At 34.9% G+C, this 18,370-nt stretch overlaps 4 protein-coding genes across 4 annotated transcripts; 3 read left to right on the top strand and 1 right to left on the bottom strand.

Annotated features, from left to right (window-relative positions):
- The first annotated feature begins 32 nt into the window (after positions 1 to 32).
- Positions 33 to 2,767, top strand: LOC110692559 (protein YLS7-like). The gene is made up of 3 exons (XM_021869597.1): positions 33 to 569; positions 1,458 to 1,732; positions 1,824 to 2,767. The coding sequence occupies exons 1-3, from the start codon at positions 230 to 232 to the stop codon at positions 2,631 to 2,633; spliced, it is 1,425 nt and encodes a 474-aa protein (XP_021725289.1). The 5' UTR covers positions 33 to 229; the 3' UTR covers positions 2,634 to 2,767.
- Positions 2,768 to 3,660: 893 nt separating this feature from the next.
- LOC110692567 (65-kDa microtubule-associated protein 3-like) lies at positions 3,661 to 9,470 on the top strand. The gene is made up of 13 exons (XM_021869603.1): positions 3,661 to 3,734; positions 4,687 to 4,793; positions 4,895 to 5,101; positions 5,447 to 5,698; positions 5,829 to 6,038; positions 6,139 to 6,294; positions 6,408 to 6,567; positions 6,745 to 6,896; positions 6,979 to 7,066; positions 7,521 to 7,594; positions 7,674 to 7,748; positions 7,978 to 8,218; positions 8,667 to 9,470. The coding sequence occupies exons 2-13, from the start codon at positions 4,722 to 4,724 to the stop codon at positions 9,113 to 9,115; spliced, it is 2,136 nt and encodes a 711-aa protein (XP_021725295.1). The 5' UTR covers positions 3,661 to 3,734; positions 4,687 to 4,721; the 3' UTR covers positions 9,116 to 9,470.
- A 2,197-nt stretch (positions 9,471 to 11,667) lies between these two features.
- Positions 11,668 to 16,047, top strand: LOC110692575 (AT-hook motif nuclear-localized protein 6-like). The gene is made up of 5 exons (XM_021869614.1): positions 11,668 to 12,028; positions 13,603 to 13,670; positions 14,278 to 14,409; positions 15,076 to 15,237; positions 15,404 to 16,047. The coding sequence occupies exons 1-5, from the start codon at positions 11,668 to 11,670 to the stop codon at positions 15,713 to 15,715; spliced, it is 1,035 nt and encodes a 344-aa protein (XP_021725306.1). The 3' UTR covers positions 15,716 to 16,047.
- Positions 16,048 to 16,152: 105 nt separating this feature from the next.
- Positions 16,153 to 17,780, bottom strand: LOC110692584. The gene has a single exon (XM_021869624.1). It carries the CDS (start codon positions 16,945 to 16,947, stop codon positions 16,447 to 16,449), a length of 501 nt encoding a protein of 166 aa, XP_021725316.1. The 5' UTR covers positions 16,948 to 17,780; the 3' UTR covers positions 16,153 to 16,446.
- Between the last annotated feature and the right edge of the window lie 590 nt (positions 17,781 to 18,370).

Below are 18,370 nucleotides of genomic sequence, written 5' to 3' on the forward strand. Positions count from 1 at the left end.
ATTTAATCCAAGCTGTTCACATATTCGCTATCAATCAGCATCGATTTTTCTTTGTCTAGTTGCCATATTTAGCTGTCCGGATTAGCACAAGCCGACGCAATTTTGGCATAATTGAATGGAAGCATAATTTCCATGTGCTAAGAAAGAAGGCAGGGTGCTTATTGTTATATTAGTTGAAGAAGTGAAGTATTAATGGTTGGTCTAGTTCAGAAAACACAAGTTTGTAGCTATGACTTCGGCTTATTCTAGAGACTATTCTAGGTCCTCTAACTATCGAAGAGTAGCCTCTTCGATTGCAATTTTAGGTGTGCTACTTACAATATTTGTAACCTGGGATTCTTGGTTCATATTGTCACGGCCCAACAGGTTGGTCCCTACAAACTATATTTATGGGGCTAATCTTGCAGAAGATTCAGATTCTGTTGTTTCCCAGGAAGGTGGGCATGTAGCCAAACCTGACCATGATGATGAGTCAGAAGTAGAGATGGAATTGGAGGTGGATGCGTCTACAGGAGAAACTGAACCTGTTCGGAATCAAACTGAAAGCAGTGAAGGCTCAGATAGTTCAGGTAGGCTTTGTAACTTGCCTTGATGTGAGCCTTATCTGCTTATGCTTGTGTTTTCCTTAAATTTGGTTCAAGCCACTATTTTTTTTTTTTTAATCTGTAAATCAGCTAACCTATTTGTGAAGCATGTTTAAATAGTTCAAAGAAAAGGATGCTTAATAACAGCATTATTTTGGAATTTGTACGTTGTGTGTTATTTGTTTTAAGTATTGTCCAACAAATTGTTTTTATCGATGAGTGACTGGAAGAACATAAGCTTTCTACTTAGATCATCTTTAATTGCATTATATAATCAAATTGCTCCTGAGGACAGGTATGTTACTGAGTATCCCAGCACAAGCAGTCAGATTTCATATACATTACATTTGGTTTCCAAAGGAGTTTGAGTGCATCAATAGCCAATCTATGTTGACTTTTCAGCTTACATGATTTTCTTCAACTTCCTCGCTTTCAACTTGCACGTATTGTATACTGCAAGTTGATCATGGGCAGGGCCGAGCTAATAGAAGGTCTATGCATTAGGCCAAAACAGCTTCTCAAGCCCTTTAGAATTTGGTTAGACTGAGCAGGTGATTATTTCTATTTGTATAAAACACATTTCTGGCTAGATAATAATGGCCAAAACTGCTAAACCGGCTTGTATGGGTTTGGGTCGGGTTAGTTTGGTTACAAACTTATGAATGTCTCTAAATTGTGATTCTTGATTGCAATTGTTTGCGATTGTGATTGCTTGTTTATGTGTAGTTTTCCTACTTCTCTGTTCACTTGATCATAATTTCTGTAGTTGTTTATGAATGCAAGTTGCTGTATTATACAGAAGTCAAGATGGTATCAGATCAAATTTCAATTTAGTATGAATATAAATTCCTTTTTTCATTGTCAAACTTGTAGATTGTGACCTGTACGATGGGCAATGGTACTATGACCCTGAAGGGCCTTTGTACACAAACAATACATGTCCTATCCTTAGTCAGAATCAAAATTGCCAAGGAAATGGGAGGCCGGACAAAGAGTACGAGAACTGGAGATGGAAACCATCACAGTGTGAACTCCCAAGATTTAACGCAACCAAATTTTTGGAGCTGATGAGTGGAAAAACCATAACTTTTGTCGGCGACTCTGTTGCTCGCAACCAGATGGAGTCTCTTTTGTGCATACTTTGGCAGGTAATTCCAGAGTATTCTTTGACACTTAGTTGTTTCACTTGCATTCTTGTATTGCCAAGACTGAACAAAATATATTCTTTATGGTTGTTAGGTTGAAGTTCCACGAAATCGAGGGAACCGTCGTATGCAGCGCTGGTTTTTTAAATCAAACTCTGTAACAATAATTCGTTTTTGGTCTGCATGGCTTGTACATCATACAACAGAACCTTTCAGCTATGTTCCAGATGGAATCACGAAGATCCACCTCGATGTTCCTGATGAAACCTTCATGGAACTCACACCAAAATCTGATGTTGTAGTCTTTTCCAACGGCCACTGGTTTCCTAAGCGATCAGTCTATTTGTTAAACAACGAGATTGTTGGAACACAATTGTGGAACTCACCAGAAAATCTGGCAATGAACATAACCAGCACTGAAGCATATGAAATATCTACTGAGACTAGCTTGACTGCTCTGGCTACTCATTCCAACTACTCGGGACTAACAATAGTCACGTCTTATTCGCCTGATCACTATGAGAATGGTGCATGGAACACTGGTGGATCGTGTACAGGTAAAGATAGACCTTTATTTCCCGGTCAAGTGGTGGAGCACGAGTACACGAATATCATGCACGATAAACAGACTGCAGGCTTCCACCAGGCTGTTAAGAAACGGACTAATGAATCAAAATTGAAGTTGATGGATATTACAGAAGCTTTCAAGTATCGTCATGATGGTCATCCAGGTCCATACCGGAGCCTTGACCCGAATAAGATCACAAAGAGGGATCCGAATGGGCGTCCACCTCCACAAGATTGCTTGCATTGGTGTATGCCTGGTCCTGTTGATACATGGAATGAGCTTATGCTTGAACTCATCAGGCGAGAGTTTGAAGGCAACCAAAATTCTGCCTTCTAGTTTTTGTAGTATTCTTTCATGAGACAGTTCATTAACCTGTCTGTGATCATTCATTGTTCTCATTGTGAAAATTAATTGTTAAATATTGTGTGCTTAACATGTTTTTATAGATTCAAATTTATAACCAAACTTCCTATTGGGGATTTTTCCGTTGCTTCTAATATGAAGTTTGAGTAACTTGATAATCAATTGGGAAAGCCAAAGGTGTAGTGGTATATTGTTGAATGATCTAATTCAGTAATTTGAGAATCCTTGGTATATTTCTATTAGCATAAGATTGAAAACTATAAAGCTCGTCACGAGCAGATATAAGAAAAAGGTGGATAAAGTAAGAAAGGACAAGCGCAAAAAATGTTATTATGAGACAAGAAAAATAAGATAATAAAAGTGGTATAGATTGAAGTAGAATAAAGTATATATATGTTAAAATCATAATAAAATAGATAGAAATGAAATATGATAATAAGTTTTTTTTTTTATTATTATTATTTTTGATAAAATTATACAATAGAAATAGTATAAATCGGAGTATAAAATAATGATATTAGACTCATTTTCTTTACTTAATGATCTTACATATATAAATCAAGATAAATGTAAAACCTAATTGTAATATGCAAATACTTGTGACTTGGCTATTCTCTCAAATTATATATGCAACCTAAGAATCAAATTAAATCAACATATTAAAAACCCACAATCAAATCATACACACACGCTATTCTAGCCCCGCCCGGCCGCCCTTTACCTAGTCTAAGCAACTCCATTACAATATCAACCTCCTCAACTTCTTAACACTCTCCACAATTTCCTCATCTCCTTATTTTTAGGCATTGTACAATAATACTTAAAAATCCTTAAAAAAAAAAAAAATACACTTATGAAAAATAAACAAATAGAAAATCTCTCCCATTTTCATATTAATTATTCAGCGCTCCTACCTCCTCTGGTAACGGTCGAATTTCTTCATAATCCTTGTCTCCCTCACCCCATACCTCATTACTTCTGCATCATCATCTTCATTCTTTCTCAATCTCATTTTCTCTCTCCTAAATTTCATAATTTGCCGACATTTTTCCTTAATCTGTTTCTTTGTTCAAGGTTAGTGTTCTTACAATTTCTCTCTCCTCCCGATTTATTAGCTTTCTGTCGGTCTATATTTACTTCTAAATTTACTATTTTTAGCTTGTTTTTCTACCTAACTTATAATTGACTGACCATTAATTATTCATCCACCTAAATTTGACCCTCCTAAGCCCTAATTCTACCTGTTGTTTTCCATTAATTGGGTTTTTTTTCATTTTTGATTTTGGTTAACTTTTGTTTATAATTTGGCAAATGTGAGTGTCTTAATCGAATGTTTATGCAATTTGATTTACAGATGTTTGATCCGAATTTGATAACTTGCCTAATTTGCAATTTTCAATGCCGAAATTAGGGTTTGCTTATTGTAAATTCGTTGATTAATAAATTTGTTGCTTTGCATTTTTCATTGGATTGTTGTTTTTTGTATGTTTGATTTTGGGTTTTGCTGATGATGAAAGTTACTCCGTACAATTAATAAATGATTATTGATTACAATTGATAAAACCCTTTAGCTAATTAATTGTACATGGTAGTTCATAGATTATGTCATTAATGCCATTGTTTGAGCAGCTTGATGTGTACATTAACTGGATTATATTCCTTTCATGGGTACAGGTTTATATTATTGTAAAACTTATTTGTATTTTTCTTTATTGTTTGTGGTGTCGTGGTGCGAAATTAGTGGATCGTTAGGTCAAATTAGAGCTCTTCATAGCACAGTTTAGTAATCAAAGCTTATTGAGTCAAAATTAATTCTATGTAATTTCTCTGAAGGAATTCGGTGTAGTTATTGTCGGTTTGTTTGCATTGTGTAGTGTATGCATCGCTATATAGTGGTGCTCGTGCATTTTGCACCTAGGTGCACCATATTAGACTTTAGTTTTGGTTCAATATCAAAGTGCAGTCCTTTTTTTTTAACTTAATTTGTTTCTGTTTTTGCTTATCTCTCTCAATAACCCTTCTCCAGGTTAATACATTTGGTGGTTATAGATATCTATTAATATGGGTGACATTCACAATGATCCTCGTTCACAAGCAGAAACTACATGTGGGTCTCTTTTGTATGAACTTCAGGTATGGTACAAGTTAGCAGCATTTCAAGGATAGTACCTTATACTTAAGTGTGTTTTCATCAGTGATTGACTTTGTTCTTTTTTGTCTATTGTTTTCTTTAGATAATATGGGATGAGGTGGGTGAGTCTGAAACAGCAAGGGATAAGATGCTACTTGAGCTTGAACAAGAATGCCTTGAAGTATACAGGAGAAAAGTTGATGTGGCTAACTGCTCTAGAGCTCAGCTACGACAGTCTATTGCTGATTCAGAGGCAGAACTTGCAGCCATCTGTTCTGCGATTGGAGAACTTCCGGTACATATCAGACAGGTAATTGTTGAAATAATTGATTTGTGAATTTGGTAGGATTAGTATCCTTTTACTTCTTTTTAGAATGCTTGAGCAGGATATTTAATTTTGTAATGCTGTGTAATTCCTCTGACATGTGATGTATCTAAGCTACATTTCTTTCCAAAACGACTTGCATGCTACTTTTGTCAGTTGCCACTTACTAGTTAGAAAAAATCAAATTGATCCATGATTCCGTGTTTAATCTTTGTTGATTAATATTGTGATTAAGAAGACGTATTCAGATTAACTTCTTTGATCAGTTTCTAATAACGTTTGTTTATGCCAATTAATGAGGAATAATAAACTAAGCTATATATAATTCAGACTGAGCAAAAGTCTGGAAGTTTAAAGGAGGAACTCAATGCCATTCTTTCACAACTAGAAGAGATGCGGAAAAGAAAAGCAGACAGGAAGAATCAGTTTCTTGAGCTCATTGAACAGATTCAAAATGTATCAATAGCAATACATGGATCAGCTGGATATGATAGCTCGACGGAATCTGTGGATGACAATGACTTGACTCTAAGAAGGCTTGAAGAATTGCAAAAACAACTGCAATCCTTGCAAATGGAGAAGGTGCGCTTGTTTCTGATTAATAACGCCTCTTTCTCTTCAATTCAAGGCTTCAGACTGTGCTGATTTCTCTAGCAGCAAAAATTTTAGTCTATAAATATTTATTTAATCCTATCCGGTCATCAACTTGCAGAGTGATCGCCTGAAGCAAGTCCTGGAGAACCTAAGTGCATTGAGTTTATTGTGCTCTGTCCTTGGATTGGACTATAAGGAAACTGTAAAAGAACTTCATCCCAGTTTAGTTGAATCTGAAGGAAATTATAGTATAAGCTCTCATACGCTTCAACAACTGGAGTCTTCCGTAAAGAGTTTGCGAGAGCTTAAGCTTCAGAGGAGACAGAGGGTACAGAAATGCGGTCTTTTGGATTAGTTTATTGTTTGCTTTCTTCTAAGTTAAATTTCTTATTGGCTAAACTTGTGTGCTCTTTTAAAATCTTGTGCAGCTCCAAGACCTTGCTACCATGTTGCTGGAGCTCTGGAATCTGATGGATACACCAGTTGAAGAACAACAACCATTTCAACATGTCACATGTAATATTGCTGCTTCAGAAGATGAGATAACCGGCCCCAACATGCTTTCAGCAGATTTTATTCAATACGTGAGAAGCATTCCTCTTATCTGTATATTTTTTTTTCCTGAAATCTCTAACAAATATATTGGTGGTTTAGGAATTGTTGATCTCATCGAAAATAAATACATGCAATTGTGCAGGTTGGGGCAGAAGTTTCCAGGCTAGAAGAGCTTAAATCAAGTAAGATGAAAGAGCTTGTCTTGAAGAAGAGGGCAGAGTTAGATGAAATTTGTCGGAAGACACATATGATTCCTGCATTAGATGATGAAACAGAACATCTTATTGAGGCAATAGAATCAGGTAACTTGCTTTCAGCATTTTATTGTAATTTTGTTATTGTGTGGTGATTGAGGCAATAGAATCAGGAGTTTAAAAAAAAAAGGGGGGCAACAGAATCAGATTACTTGCTTTTGGCATTTTATTGTTAATTTTGTTATTTTGTGCTTATTTTCACAATGTTCAATCCTCTTTATTTAGGAGCATTGGACCCTGCTTCTGTCCTCGAACAAATGGAACTAGAAGTTTCCAAGGTCAAAGAAGAAGCTTTTAGCCGCAAAGATATTCTGGAAAAAGTTGAGAAGTGGTTATCTGCCTGTGAGGAGGAGGAGTGGCTTGAACAGTATAATATGGTAGTTCTTGGTTTGCCCATAATTTGCTACTTTCTCGTATTATCTTTGTAAGGTGTTGACAGATGCCTCACTTCTATGTCAGGATGAAAATAGATACAATGCCGGAAGAGGTTCTCATCTCATCCTCAAACGTGCAGAGAAAGCACGAACAATAGTTAATAAGCTTCCAGGTAAACATCACAACATCACGCTGTACCCCAACTCCCAAGATGATGTAACAGCCAGAATCTGGGAGCAGTTTTATATTATAGGCTTCACAGCAGCATGCGATGGGAATTGATTTAGCACTTCCTTTGCTTATATCCTCACTTCCCCTTTTTAATGGAGTGCCTGTTCTCACTATTAAATTGTGATAAAATTTAGAGGGTTAGAAGGAGTTCCCAACGTAATGGTCGGATTATGAAACCTTCATGCAGTATGTACTTTCCGAAAAACTGTTTTATGAATGTATTTCACAAATATTTGCTAGTCAGCATAATATCTAGAGATGTTGAGATATGATTCTCGTTAAGTCTTCAACCTTGTCAAAATGTTTGTTACCTTTGCAAGTATCTATATTATATTAACTGGCTGGTCCGGTTTATCTTTGGCTGGCTGATTTTGATTGTTCTCAATGCTATGCAGGGATGGTTGAGGCTTTGGCTGCAAAAACTCAACATTGGGAGGAAGAAAGAGGTCTCGAGTTCTTGTATGATGGTGTAAGTATATACATCTCTGCCGAGAAAGTATTAATTGTTGTATTTGCCTTCTTCTAATCTGTCTAGATGTATCAATCAGGTTCATCTTCTTTCCATGCTCGAGGAGTATATTACATTACGGCAAGACAAGGAACAAGAAAAGAAACGACAGCGGGTGTGTAAAGCATTGAATCCTTTACTTTTGATAGTTTTTGTTTTGTCTGACTAATACCTCCATACTCAAATAAATTATTGCGTTTTCCTTTTGTTGCTGCATGTTGTCATATACAAATCAGAAACAGTATTATCATTTCTTGGGGGATAGAAAAAGCAAACTAAACATTTGTTTGAGTATATTTGAAAAGGATGTTTTATTAATCATGCATACTCATATCTAACTTTAGGAACAAAAGAAACTTCAAGGACAACTGATGGCAGAACAAGAGGTACTTTTTGGCTCTAAACCTAGCCCAATGAAGTCTGCAAAGAAAAGTTCTAGAGTATCTGCGGGAGGAGGAAACGGTAGAAGGGTTTCTGTTGGAGGAAATGCAATTCAAACACCTCGCCCTGACTCATCTCATTCAGCCAGAGGAACACCAAATTTGCGCCCTTCTAAGAGAGATGACAACATGGGATCACAAACTGGTAAGTTTTTTGGACACTGCCATATTTCTGAGGCAGAAAGTTTGGCACTTGCATCTGATGGTGTGCCTTTTCAGTTCCTGTGGTATGCACTCGTGTATTATGGCAGTTCCTGTGGTATGCACTCATATAGTGCAAAAAAGTACAGAATTGTCCTTTTATTATTGGGGAAAAAAAACCATGGAGTTAATCCTAGATTAACTTTTTTGGTTACACTTTACATTTTTCTGTTGAGCCAGCAACTTCAGGTTGGGATCATGTCCTGTTTTTACATCTTAACTTATATCTAACCACCTCCTAATTATATGACATGTCATCAACTTTAATAATACTCTAATGCTATTTGTAAATATGGATGATGAGTGTTGATCGGAGATTATGTAACATAAGATGAGAGAGGATTCCTACGCAGCAAGTTAATCCCACTTATGATATTGCTTTGCTATTGTAGTGCAAAGAGTTTTGGACAAGAACTTCACGTTCAACGGTCGTGAAACAGAACCAGCTGTGGTACGAAGACCTTTCTCTCCCATTTCTTCCACGGCATCAACAAGAGCACATGAAGATTTCTATGATGATGATAACAATGCCATGCAACAGCAAACAGCCTTCCAGAAAGAGACATCCCAACAAATATTTACTACACCCTCAAAGAATATTCCTGCTGAAGATGAAGAAAACTGGACACCAAAAATGCATATTCCTGAACCTGCAACACCTTCAACAGCTTCAGCTCCAATGCACACATCTATGACACCTGCGCCTCTTCATCAACCTGATTTTCATGATGGTGATAAATTAGTGGAAGAAACTGATGAAGAGGTTGAATATTCATTTGAGGAAAGAAGAGCAGGTTTTGTATTGCCTAATACTCATCTTAAAAGAGTGATACAAGTGTGACTGTGTTAGGCTATAGAAAAACCTTGGAAGTTAGAATATTAGAGGAATCCTTTTTCTGAAAACATAATATTCGGCAGGGTTTTGTGGTCACGTTGTTCAAATTACACTATGAATGTGACTATAAATTCTTGATTGGGCGGAGTACATAGTTACTTTAGTTGATGGATGAGCCAAATTATTTCTATTGGCTTCTTCATCTTTCTACACTTGTATATTACTACACAGTGCTGCATTCTTAATTTTTATTTTGTTGCTTGAACTTGTCAATTGTATGCTTGTGAAATACTCATATTTCTTTATTCAATTGGAAATAATTACGTTCTCCTTTGACCATTCATAATCTTTGTCATGTTACTTTGACCACTGATGGGGGGTTTCTCCCTCTTCTTATTATTATTAAAAAAAAAAAATTCGGTTTTACCTTGGAGATTTATTGTCTTTGTTATTTTTTATTTTAGTTTTTACCTTAGACATTTTTGTAATATTAGGAGGATTAATTGGAAACTCCACCAAATAGGTAGGTGGTCATCACATGGCTTATACTTTATTGGTAATTTTTCACTATTTGCTTTGTTTGGCGTATACTTTACTCCATAAAATGATGTCACCTTAGATAAAATGAAAATAAATTAGTGTTTTTCTAAGTGATGAACACTAATTAATGATTATGACACTCCTTAAAAGGCAGATTAAACAAATATTACTGAAAGATATTGTTTGATTGAGTGGCCTAGATCATGGATTATTGTTTTAGGAAATTTCTTGGAACATCTTTGCCATGAATAATGTTTTTTATATAAATTTTTTTGGACATAATTACTTTCAAATTCTACTTGACTTTCCCACAACATTATTATTGGGAGGTAGTATAATTGCATTTTGAGTATTTTTGTAAAATTATTTTGACATTCAAATGAATATATTAATGTAGCAGGAATGAAAATAACTATTGTGCATGATTTATGCGAAACAATCCATGTATACAATATTTTTATTTTATAATAAAAAATTTATTCACATTTTTTTTTTTGGCAAAAATTGGTTGTTTGTGATTAATGTGAAATTTTCATGCTTTTTATGAAGCAAAGAAATTCTCATAACATTTGTCCAAAAAACAACAAAAAAATTTACTGTACTAACAAGTCCTTATTATCTGCATTTATCACTTGTCACATTTGTAATGTAAAAATTCTCAATGAAAATTTAGCAAGGTACAAAATGAAAACAAAACCCCTAAAAATGCAATTATTGCAAAACTTTTACAAAGCTAGGGAAAAAAAAACAAAAAAAACTTGTCATCAAATATCTTTTTACCCATTATAATTAAGAGGGGGACAAAAAAGATAAATGCTCAAAATTTCTCAATTTTTTTTTTTTTTTATTTTTTTTATTTTTGGGTGTGGTGATCAAGATAGATCCTTAAACTAGTCCAAAGGCATAGTACAACTGTACAAGAAAGCCCTAGCCGCAAAGATTGAACATTTGAACATGATGAAGATTCAAATGGATATTTTCAAAGTGGCAATTAACGGTAAATTATGATTCAAAATAAGGGTAATATTTTATTTATTATTGTAATGATCAACCGTTTAAATTTTTAATTTTAACCCCCAAAAGACAAAGCAACAAGGCTAGTAGTAGTAGTTTGGAAAATTGGCATGCTCTCTCTTACCTTAACTTTACAGCCTTTAATTTATTATTTTGCACCCTTTTTTTAAATAATGAAAAAACATAAAAGGAAATTGTTTTTATTATATTTCCTATTTTTTTCTTTTAATTAATTTTGAAAATTTTACAACTTTTTGGTATACTCATACCTGCTTTATTAAATTCCCTAGACGGACTTGAACCATTTTCTTAACCATAATTAATTCTTCGTATTTTGTAATTTAGACGGGTCTAATATTTAATTAAAGTTTCAAATTTTTTTATTATCTTCTGTATTTGTTAATATTTTATTTTTTCAATTTGTAGAATTTTTTTATTTTTGCTCCTTTTTCTTCTCTTTTTCTGCAAAAACCCAGTTTCCAGAAAATAAAACTAGTTGGTGGTTTTCAGACACTAAGGAATAGGTTGAGGGTATGTATTTTCTTTTAAGTTAAGCTAAAAAAAATTTACAGTACTAATTTTGTTATTATTTTTCTATATTTTGTTAAAATGGTGAATATAATTTAGAAAAAAAATTCTGATTTTTAGATTGAAAGAAAAGATCTTTAGGTTTTTTATTTAAATTTGTGGGTGTTTTATGAAATTTCCAGTTTTAATTTTTCATAAAAAAATTATTGCCAGTAAGTGAGTTGAAATTTTTTGATTTTGTTTTGTTCTTGATTGACCTGTTTTTGGGCTTTTTCAAAGGATTCTGGTTTTTGGGTATTTGATCATTTTTCATATTGGTTGGCTGTAAATGCAACTTTTCAGTTCAATATATGATTTTCTACAATTTTTTTAAGGTAGTTTAGTAAATTTTTCTGGGTTTATTGTAATTTGTAAAATCTTAGGGTTTTAGGCTGTCTGAAAGGGTTTATTGTGTTGAAAGTTTGAACCTTTAATGCATGGAGGCTAGTAAAGAGGAAATAAGTAGTTCTGGGGTAGCAGTGAAAGGTGATGAAGGGAGTCAGGGTTTCTGTTTGGCAGCAAGGGGTGAAAACCCTTTGAGCCAACCAGGAGCTCCAAATATGGCAGCTGCCTCTTCACCTGTTAATTTGGCAGGAGTACCGCCTTCTTCCGATTCCAGGAAGAAGAGAGGTAGGCCTAGGAAGTATGGCTCTGATGGGGCTGCTGCAGCCGCATTGTCACCAATGCCGATTTCGGCTTCAATTCCTCTGAGTGGAGATTTTTCAGGTTGGAAACAACCTAGGGCAAGGCCTTTACAGTCAATTAAGAAGGCACAAAAAGTGGAGTTTGAGAGTTTAGGTACTTTTGCACCTCACTTAAAGAAATGTATATATAGGTTATGTTTTTATGGTACTGCAATTGGTTTTATTTTTACTGCAATTTGTAGTTTTTTCTGCATATTTCAGTTGATGTTTAGTAGTAATATGTGGGATGGACATTCCTTTCTTGCTCTGTCTTGGGCCCCGAATGGATCATTTCAAAGTTATAACTGAAGTTGCTTCATATGAATGAAATTGACAACCTTATCAAATTCATGTACTGATGTGCTGGTTAATTTTACAAGATGTGTGAATGCCATATGATATTGTTCGAATAGGGCGATAAATTACAATGTTTAATTTGGTTGTGTCCATATATGGAATCAAGGTACTTGATATTTGTTCAAGATCATCTGGCATAAGATAGCAGCAGTATGAGGTGTTTGGTTCTTTCTAATGCTCTCCTAATTGCAGTATGGCACTATGATATGCATTGATTGTAATGTGCTCTGATAATATGATATGTAGCTGAATATTTTTGGGGTTTAAAATGTATTTGGGTCTGAAATCATTATAAATCTAAGTCTGCCTAAAGCTAGTACTGGTTAATTTGAAAAGTTATGTAGTCAAGTCTCATTCGTGATACTTTTATTACATCATCAAGAATGGTTTAATTATACGGAGTATTAGCTAATAAATTTTAAATAGAGCTATATGAAGGCAAGTTGCCCTTTAAAAAAAAACATTATTATTTGAAGAGGAAATTGCATTGCTGCCACTACTGCGAAAATTGATTTGAAAGAAGTATTAAATCTGATATATGCTATTGATGTTGTTGTTATATGTTGTCATCTTTCTGCAATTGCCATTTAATTATGTTTTTACCTACTGTATTGTGTTAGTTTGATCCTTAGTCTTTTTTATTTTAATGATCCCCATAGTGAAACAAAATTCCTGATCATAATTCAATCTGGTAGACATGTTGAAGATATACTAGTGGATTTGGCTAAATTAATAGGCGAGCTCCATGTATGGAACCTTTGGCCCTTCCACTGACAAGATTTCAGGGCCTAGATTTGTGCAGCCTTATCCCTAACCACTTAGTAGACAGGGTGCTAAGTTCTTATTCAATTCAAATATAATATGGATTCAAGAATTGACTATGCTTTTATTACGGCTGAAATAATCTGGAGCCAAGGTAATCTTATCCAATGAAGTTATTTATCTAACTCTGACCCACCTGCTTGCTTCCTAATACTCGTGAATTCTTACAGACTTCACATATCTCTTAAAGATATACATTATAGATATATCTTGGAATGATGTCAAAGATATGATGTTTGATGTGGTCAATGAGTCTCATTAGCATCCTTACTATGCCTCCTTGCTGAGATGTCATTAGAGGAACTTAACTGGAGAGTTCTAAGAATATGCTATTGCTGGAAATTGACAGATGCTGACTCCTTTCCCTGCCATGTATATTGTGCCTAAATTTCATGTGCTTCTACTTTGTATTTTGTATCCTATCTGCCTTAAGCTTATAGTTTAATTTGTTCCTGTGAATAAATTTTATCTGATATTGGTTGACGATTGCTAATATATGAAGCTATTCAGGTGATCGACTTGCGTATTTCGTTGGTGCAAATTTCACACCTCATGTGATCACTGTAAATGCTGGGGAGGTATGTATTAATATCTTCAGTCAAATATTCTTGTTAATCAATATTCCCTAAATTTTACTGATAGCTGTTCATCGAAAGATCTTCAGCTATTTCAGTATACTGACTGCAACCAAAGCTTAAAGAAACTTGTCTCTGCTGGATCTAGTCTAGGATACGTAATTCTCAAAACTGTTTTCCTGATGTTTACATAATTGCAATACAACACATTCATTGTTATGCTGCTGAAATGAATATCTCTATTTTGAAGTGCCCTGGATTGGTTGTATTGTTTTACTTTTACACCCATTCTTCAGTTGAGAATTGCAAAATCACTGACAGATAATCTTGATAATGACCAAAAAAGTGTTCTTTCTATGAAGATAATGTGACTAACACGAGTAACACCCCACATTCCCAAAACCTCCAAATTCCACATATTGTATGTTTTACTCTATATAGTTTTTGAAACATGCTTATCTGGGGATATTCTATATATTGCTAAAGTTCCCAAGATAGTATATATTACTCGGTCTTATATTTTCCATGCTTACATGTATATTCAGCCTACTCGAATGAACAAACACTTGTCTCTGATCATGTACTGATTCTGTTCTTTTCCTGCCATCAGGATGTCGCGATGAAGGTTCTATCGTTTTCTCAGCAGGAATCCCGTGCTATATGCGTTCTTTCTGCAAGCGGTTCAATCTCAAATGTCACCCTTCGTCAACCTAATTCTTCTGGTGGCACTTTAACATATGAAGTATGCCTTCTTCTCCTTATGATGAGGTTCCTTAATTGTTGGTAGGAAGACTTCTATTGGGGGGATGGAAAAGGGAACGGAAAGTGAAGTTGCATTATCTAGTGGTGGCTTAATCCGACCTCTAGAAAATTCATAAGCTCTTTGGTACAATACTGTGAACTGTAAATGAGGGTTTTTTTTAATGCGGGTGAAGCTAATCATGAACAACTTCTGTGATGGATGATTTTCTTTTCTAGGAAGGATGGGAAGGAGGAGTTGGGGGGGGGGGGGTGAATGGACATACTAGGAGCTCTTTGGTATAATAAGGCAGTTTCCATTCATTATTGTTTAGCAAATTACGGTGACATTGTGGACATCTGGTGTGTCATTCTCAATATAAGTGCAATTGCATACATGTATATGATAGACCTGTTTGCTTCTTTGAGATGTTTCGATCTTGGATCTGATCTAGCTTGCACTTTTTAAAAATCCATAGATATGCACTTTTCAAAATTTAGGAGCCTGTGCATTGACTGACAAAATGCACAAGTCTATTAAAGAGTGATATCTTGTGACTGTGAGCTTGTCATATTTTGATCCTCATTGTGTTCAGTACTTGGGTTTTCTCGCCGCTTTCAATATGTCTGATTATACAGTTTTTAATCTAGTTCTTTATGGATCCTGTAGGGTCGTTTTGAGATACTTTCCTTGTCTGGATCATTTATGCCTACTGACAACGGAATAATGAAGAGCAGATCAGGAGGCATGAGTGTCTCACTAGCAGGTCCTGATGGGCGAGTCTTAGGTGGTGGACTTGCTGGTCTTCTCGTTGCAGCTAGCCCCGTTCAGGTAAGATAATAATAAACTATTTTCCCTTTCTTGCTTAAATGGTAAAGTAATGTTGCCAGCCTATGCATCATTTTATACTCAATACAGCAAACCTGTTCACTGTCCTTATAAACTCCAATGTTTTACTGTGGCTTATGCTAATTGTCACAACTGAATGAATTATCAGGTGGTGCTAGGGAGTTTCTTACCGGGCCATCATCAAGAGCACAAGCCCAAGAAGCAGAGAGCTGAACCCGCAACCACCGCTGCCATTCCAGCTATCATCAACAACCAAGTCCCTGAAGGAGGTTACGGGGGACAGAAGGTAAACTTCACATCCCCACCCCCCTCATTCCATACCGACAATTTGCCTTCTATGAACTCTATGCAAATGGACCCGATGGACCTTGAAGCTGACATTAACGAATCAACCCCTGAAGGGGGTTCTGATGATTTCGGTGATGACGACAGTCCTTCAAATCTGGAGATTTCTGGCTGATAATCTGACATTAGTTTTTCTCATATCTGTATTTGTATTTTCAAATTTTAGTGGTCCACAGATTTACCTAGGCTCTGCTCTTCTCACTCAGGAAATCACAGTATGTATCGTTACAATTAGGTTTTTAGCTTCACATTAGCTTCGGATTTTTAACACAGGATTTGCCGGTTTATTAGGAGTAGTCAGGATTTTTAGTTTAGTTAGTGCAGCTGATGGCGCTGTTAATTATCTGGGTGTTTTGTCCCTCTTCTTGGGTTTCTTTAGAAACTACAGATGTATGACATGTATTCCTCATTCTTCTGTTCAACTTTTGAATTAAAATTATGCTTTCATACCAAGACTTTATGCTGAAATTTGAATTGGAGAAACATGACACGTTCCGCCTTCCAAACTGCTTGGAACTTTCAGAAAAGCTTCCAAGGCATCTATTTCTTTAATCCCTTCATTTCAATATCAATCCCCCACCCAAAAGAAAAAGCAATTATACTGATCATTTTGTAGGACATAAGGTCAACATTCTTCTGTTCCTTTATTTTAACTTATTGTAGCATAAAATTTGACAACTAAACTACCTGATAGTGGCTGATTCATGTGTTAACTAGTTTAATTACTCTTAATCCTTGTTTCGTAATGTTTGCTGTGTAGTAGCCTAAGTGGTATAGTTACGTTGGGTGGTGGTACTCAAGACTCGGGGTTGAATTTCCGTCTGGAATGATAACTGAATGTCCTTTCTAGCATCCTTGCTCGTAAATTTTTACTCTCAGCCTCTCTGCCCGCCAATTTCTGTGAATCTTGTTAATGAAGTCCTCAATACGTGCATTTAGCTCATGATCATCAGCTGCCACTTCTTCTTGTTCTAGTTCTTCTTGTTCTTGTTCTTCTTGAGTGTCATTATCTACATGTTTCGCTGCTTTTGTTTGCGCTTCAGAGGCTGCTGCTGCTGCTACTTGAGGGTCATCATCTACATGTTTCGGTGCTTCTGTTTGTACTTCAGAGGCTGATCCTTCTTTCATATAATCATCCTCTACTACTTTGGCATCATTCTCATAGTCATTTCTTGATGTATTTTGATCTAAAACAATCTGAAAAGCATCAATGCTGCTTGGAGTGTGATTCATGTCGCTTTTTGAGCGATCAATGAGAAGAAAAACTATGATAATATTGCAAAAACAGAAAATAAAATGAAAGTTTGAAGTAGCTTGAGCTACCAATTCAATTGTGGAACCTAACATTTTTATGATAAGAAACTAAAATAACAAGTTCGAGCTAGACACACGCACACGCGCGCACACACACTGAGCGAAAAGAGGATAGTGAGAGTGAGTGTGGGTAAGAGAAGTGTTGTGTTTTGTTGAAGTAGAAAGAATAACAAAAATGAGGCATTGTATATGTAATGGGTGAGAAATAAGAAGTGTGTTGAGGAAGCTCATTGTTGAGAAAGCTAAGGAAAAAGGAGAAAGTATGGTGTGAAAGCTACATGTGTATTAAATTTGTTTAATGATTGAATGAATGTACTTGGGTTTGGATATTCCTTGTCACATTTATTTATTTTTTGGAAGAATATAGTATATTAGAATTAAAAGTCCACATGGCAACACCAAGTCAACAAGTCTTTATGTCCCAAGTGCTGGTCTACATGGATAGTTTTTTTTTTCTTTTCTTTTTCTTTTTTTTTTTTTTTTTTTGAATGTTCAACAACTGTAATAACAGCATTATGTGAAGACTGACCAAGTCAACATGTATAGTTAAGTGTGTAATACTTGTGTATACAATTGGAAAATCTAGATAATCTTGATTAGGATGTAGTTTAACTTTTTAAGGGCTGTTGTTAGAACTTATCATAAACTTTAGCTTAATTTAAGTGTATTTTGATGCGGTAAATCTAATAAACTTAAATAGTCTTTATGGAGTACTTACTTTGTCTTAACTATACAATCTTTTACTCTAAAATTGATGAAGCTACCTCATAAGTGTCATAACTTTGTTTAGTACTCGTATATTATAATCGGCCTCAACATATATTTCAGGGTAGAGATGGATTAGGCATATGGGTCGTGATACGCTCGTATCGTGCATCTATTATGTTGATATTTTCAAAATGTCATTATGCTCACGTGTCACTGTGTTAAATTATTGTGGTGCGATTACATATAAAACTAAAATTCAATAATTTTACAGACTAGTATGCCCCGACAACTTGCAACTTCACAAAGAAATAGAAATAATAAAGACAAAATAATTAGATATGCTGTCTAAAGGGAGGATTTAGATAACAAAAGTCAACTTACTGTATAACAGTATAAGCATTAATATAATTTATGAATTATGATGTCATTTTACTCAATCATTAAGCTCCACGACCATAATAATACATGCACATCAAGTTCTATTAAAGTTATAGCAATATTATATGGATTTCCATAATATATAAGAACTGTTATTTAATAAGTTTTTAAATAAGAAACTTGATAACTATATGTCAACATGCACCTTAATTAAAAATTATAGGTTTACCATCAAACATTTTATATGTTAAGTCACAATTGTTACATTGCCTAAAGCCGAAAACATTCAAATTTAAAACTTTTTATGATTTAACCCTTTTTTTTTTCTTTATCATTTTCCATTTTAAACTAAATGGAATAAAATGGAAAA

The sequence above is a fragment of the Chenopodium quinoa genome, unplaced genomic scaffold (genome assembly GCF_001683475.1).
Source record: "Chenopodium quinoa cultivar QQ74 unplaced genomic scaffold, ASM168347v1, whole genome shotgun sequence".
NCBI lineage: Eukaryota > Viridiplantae > Streptophyta > Magnoliopsida > Caryophyllales > Amaranthaceae > Chenopodium > Chenopodium quinoa.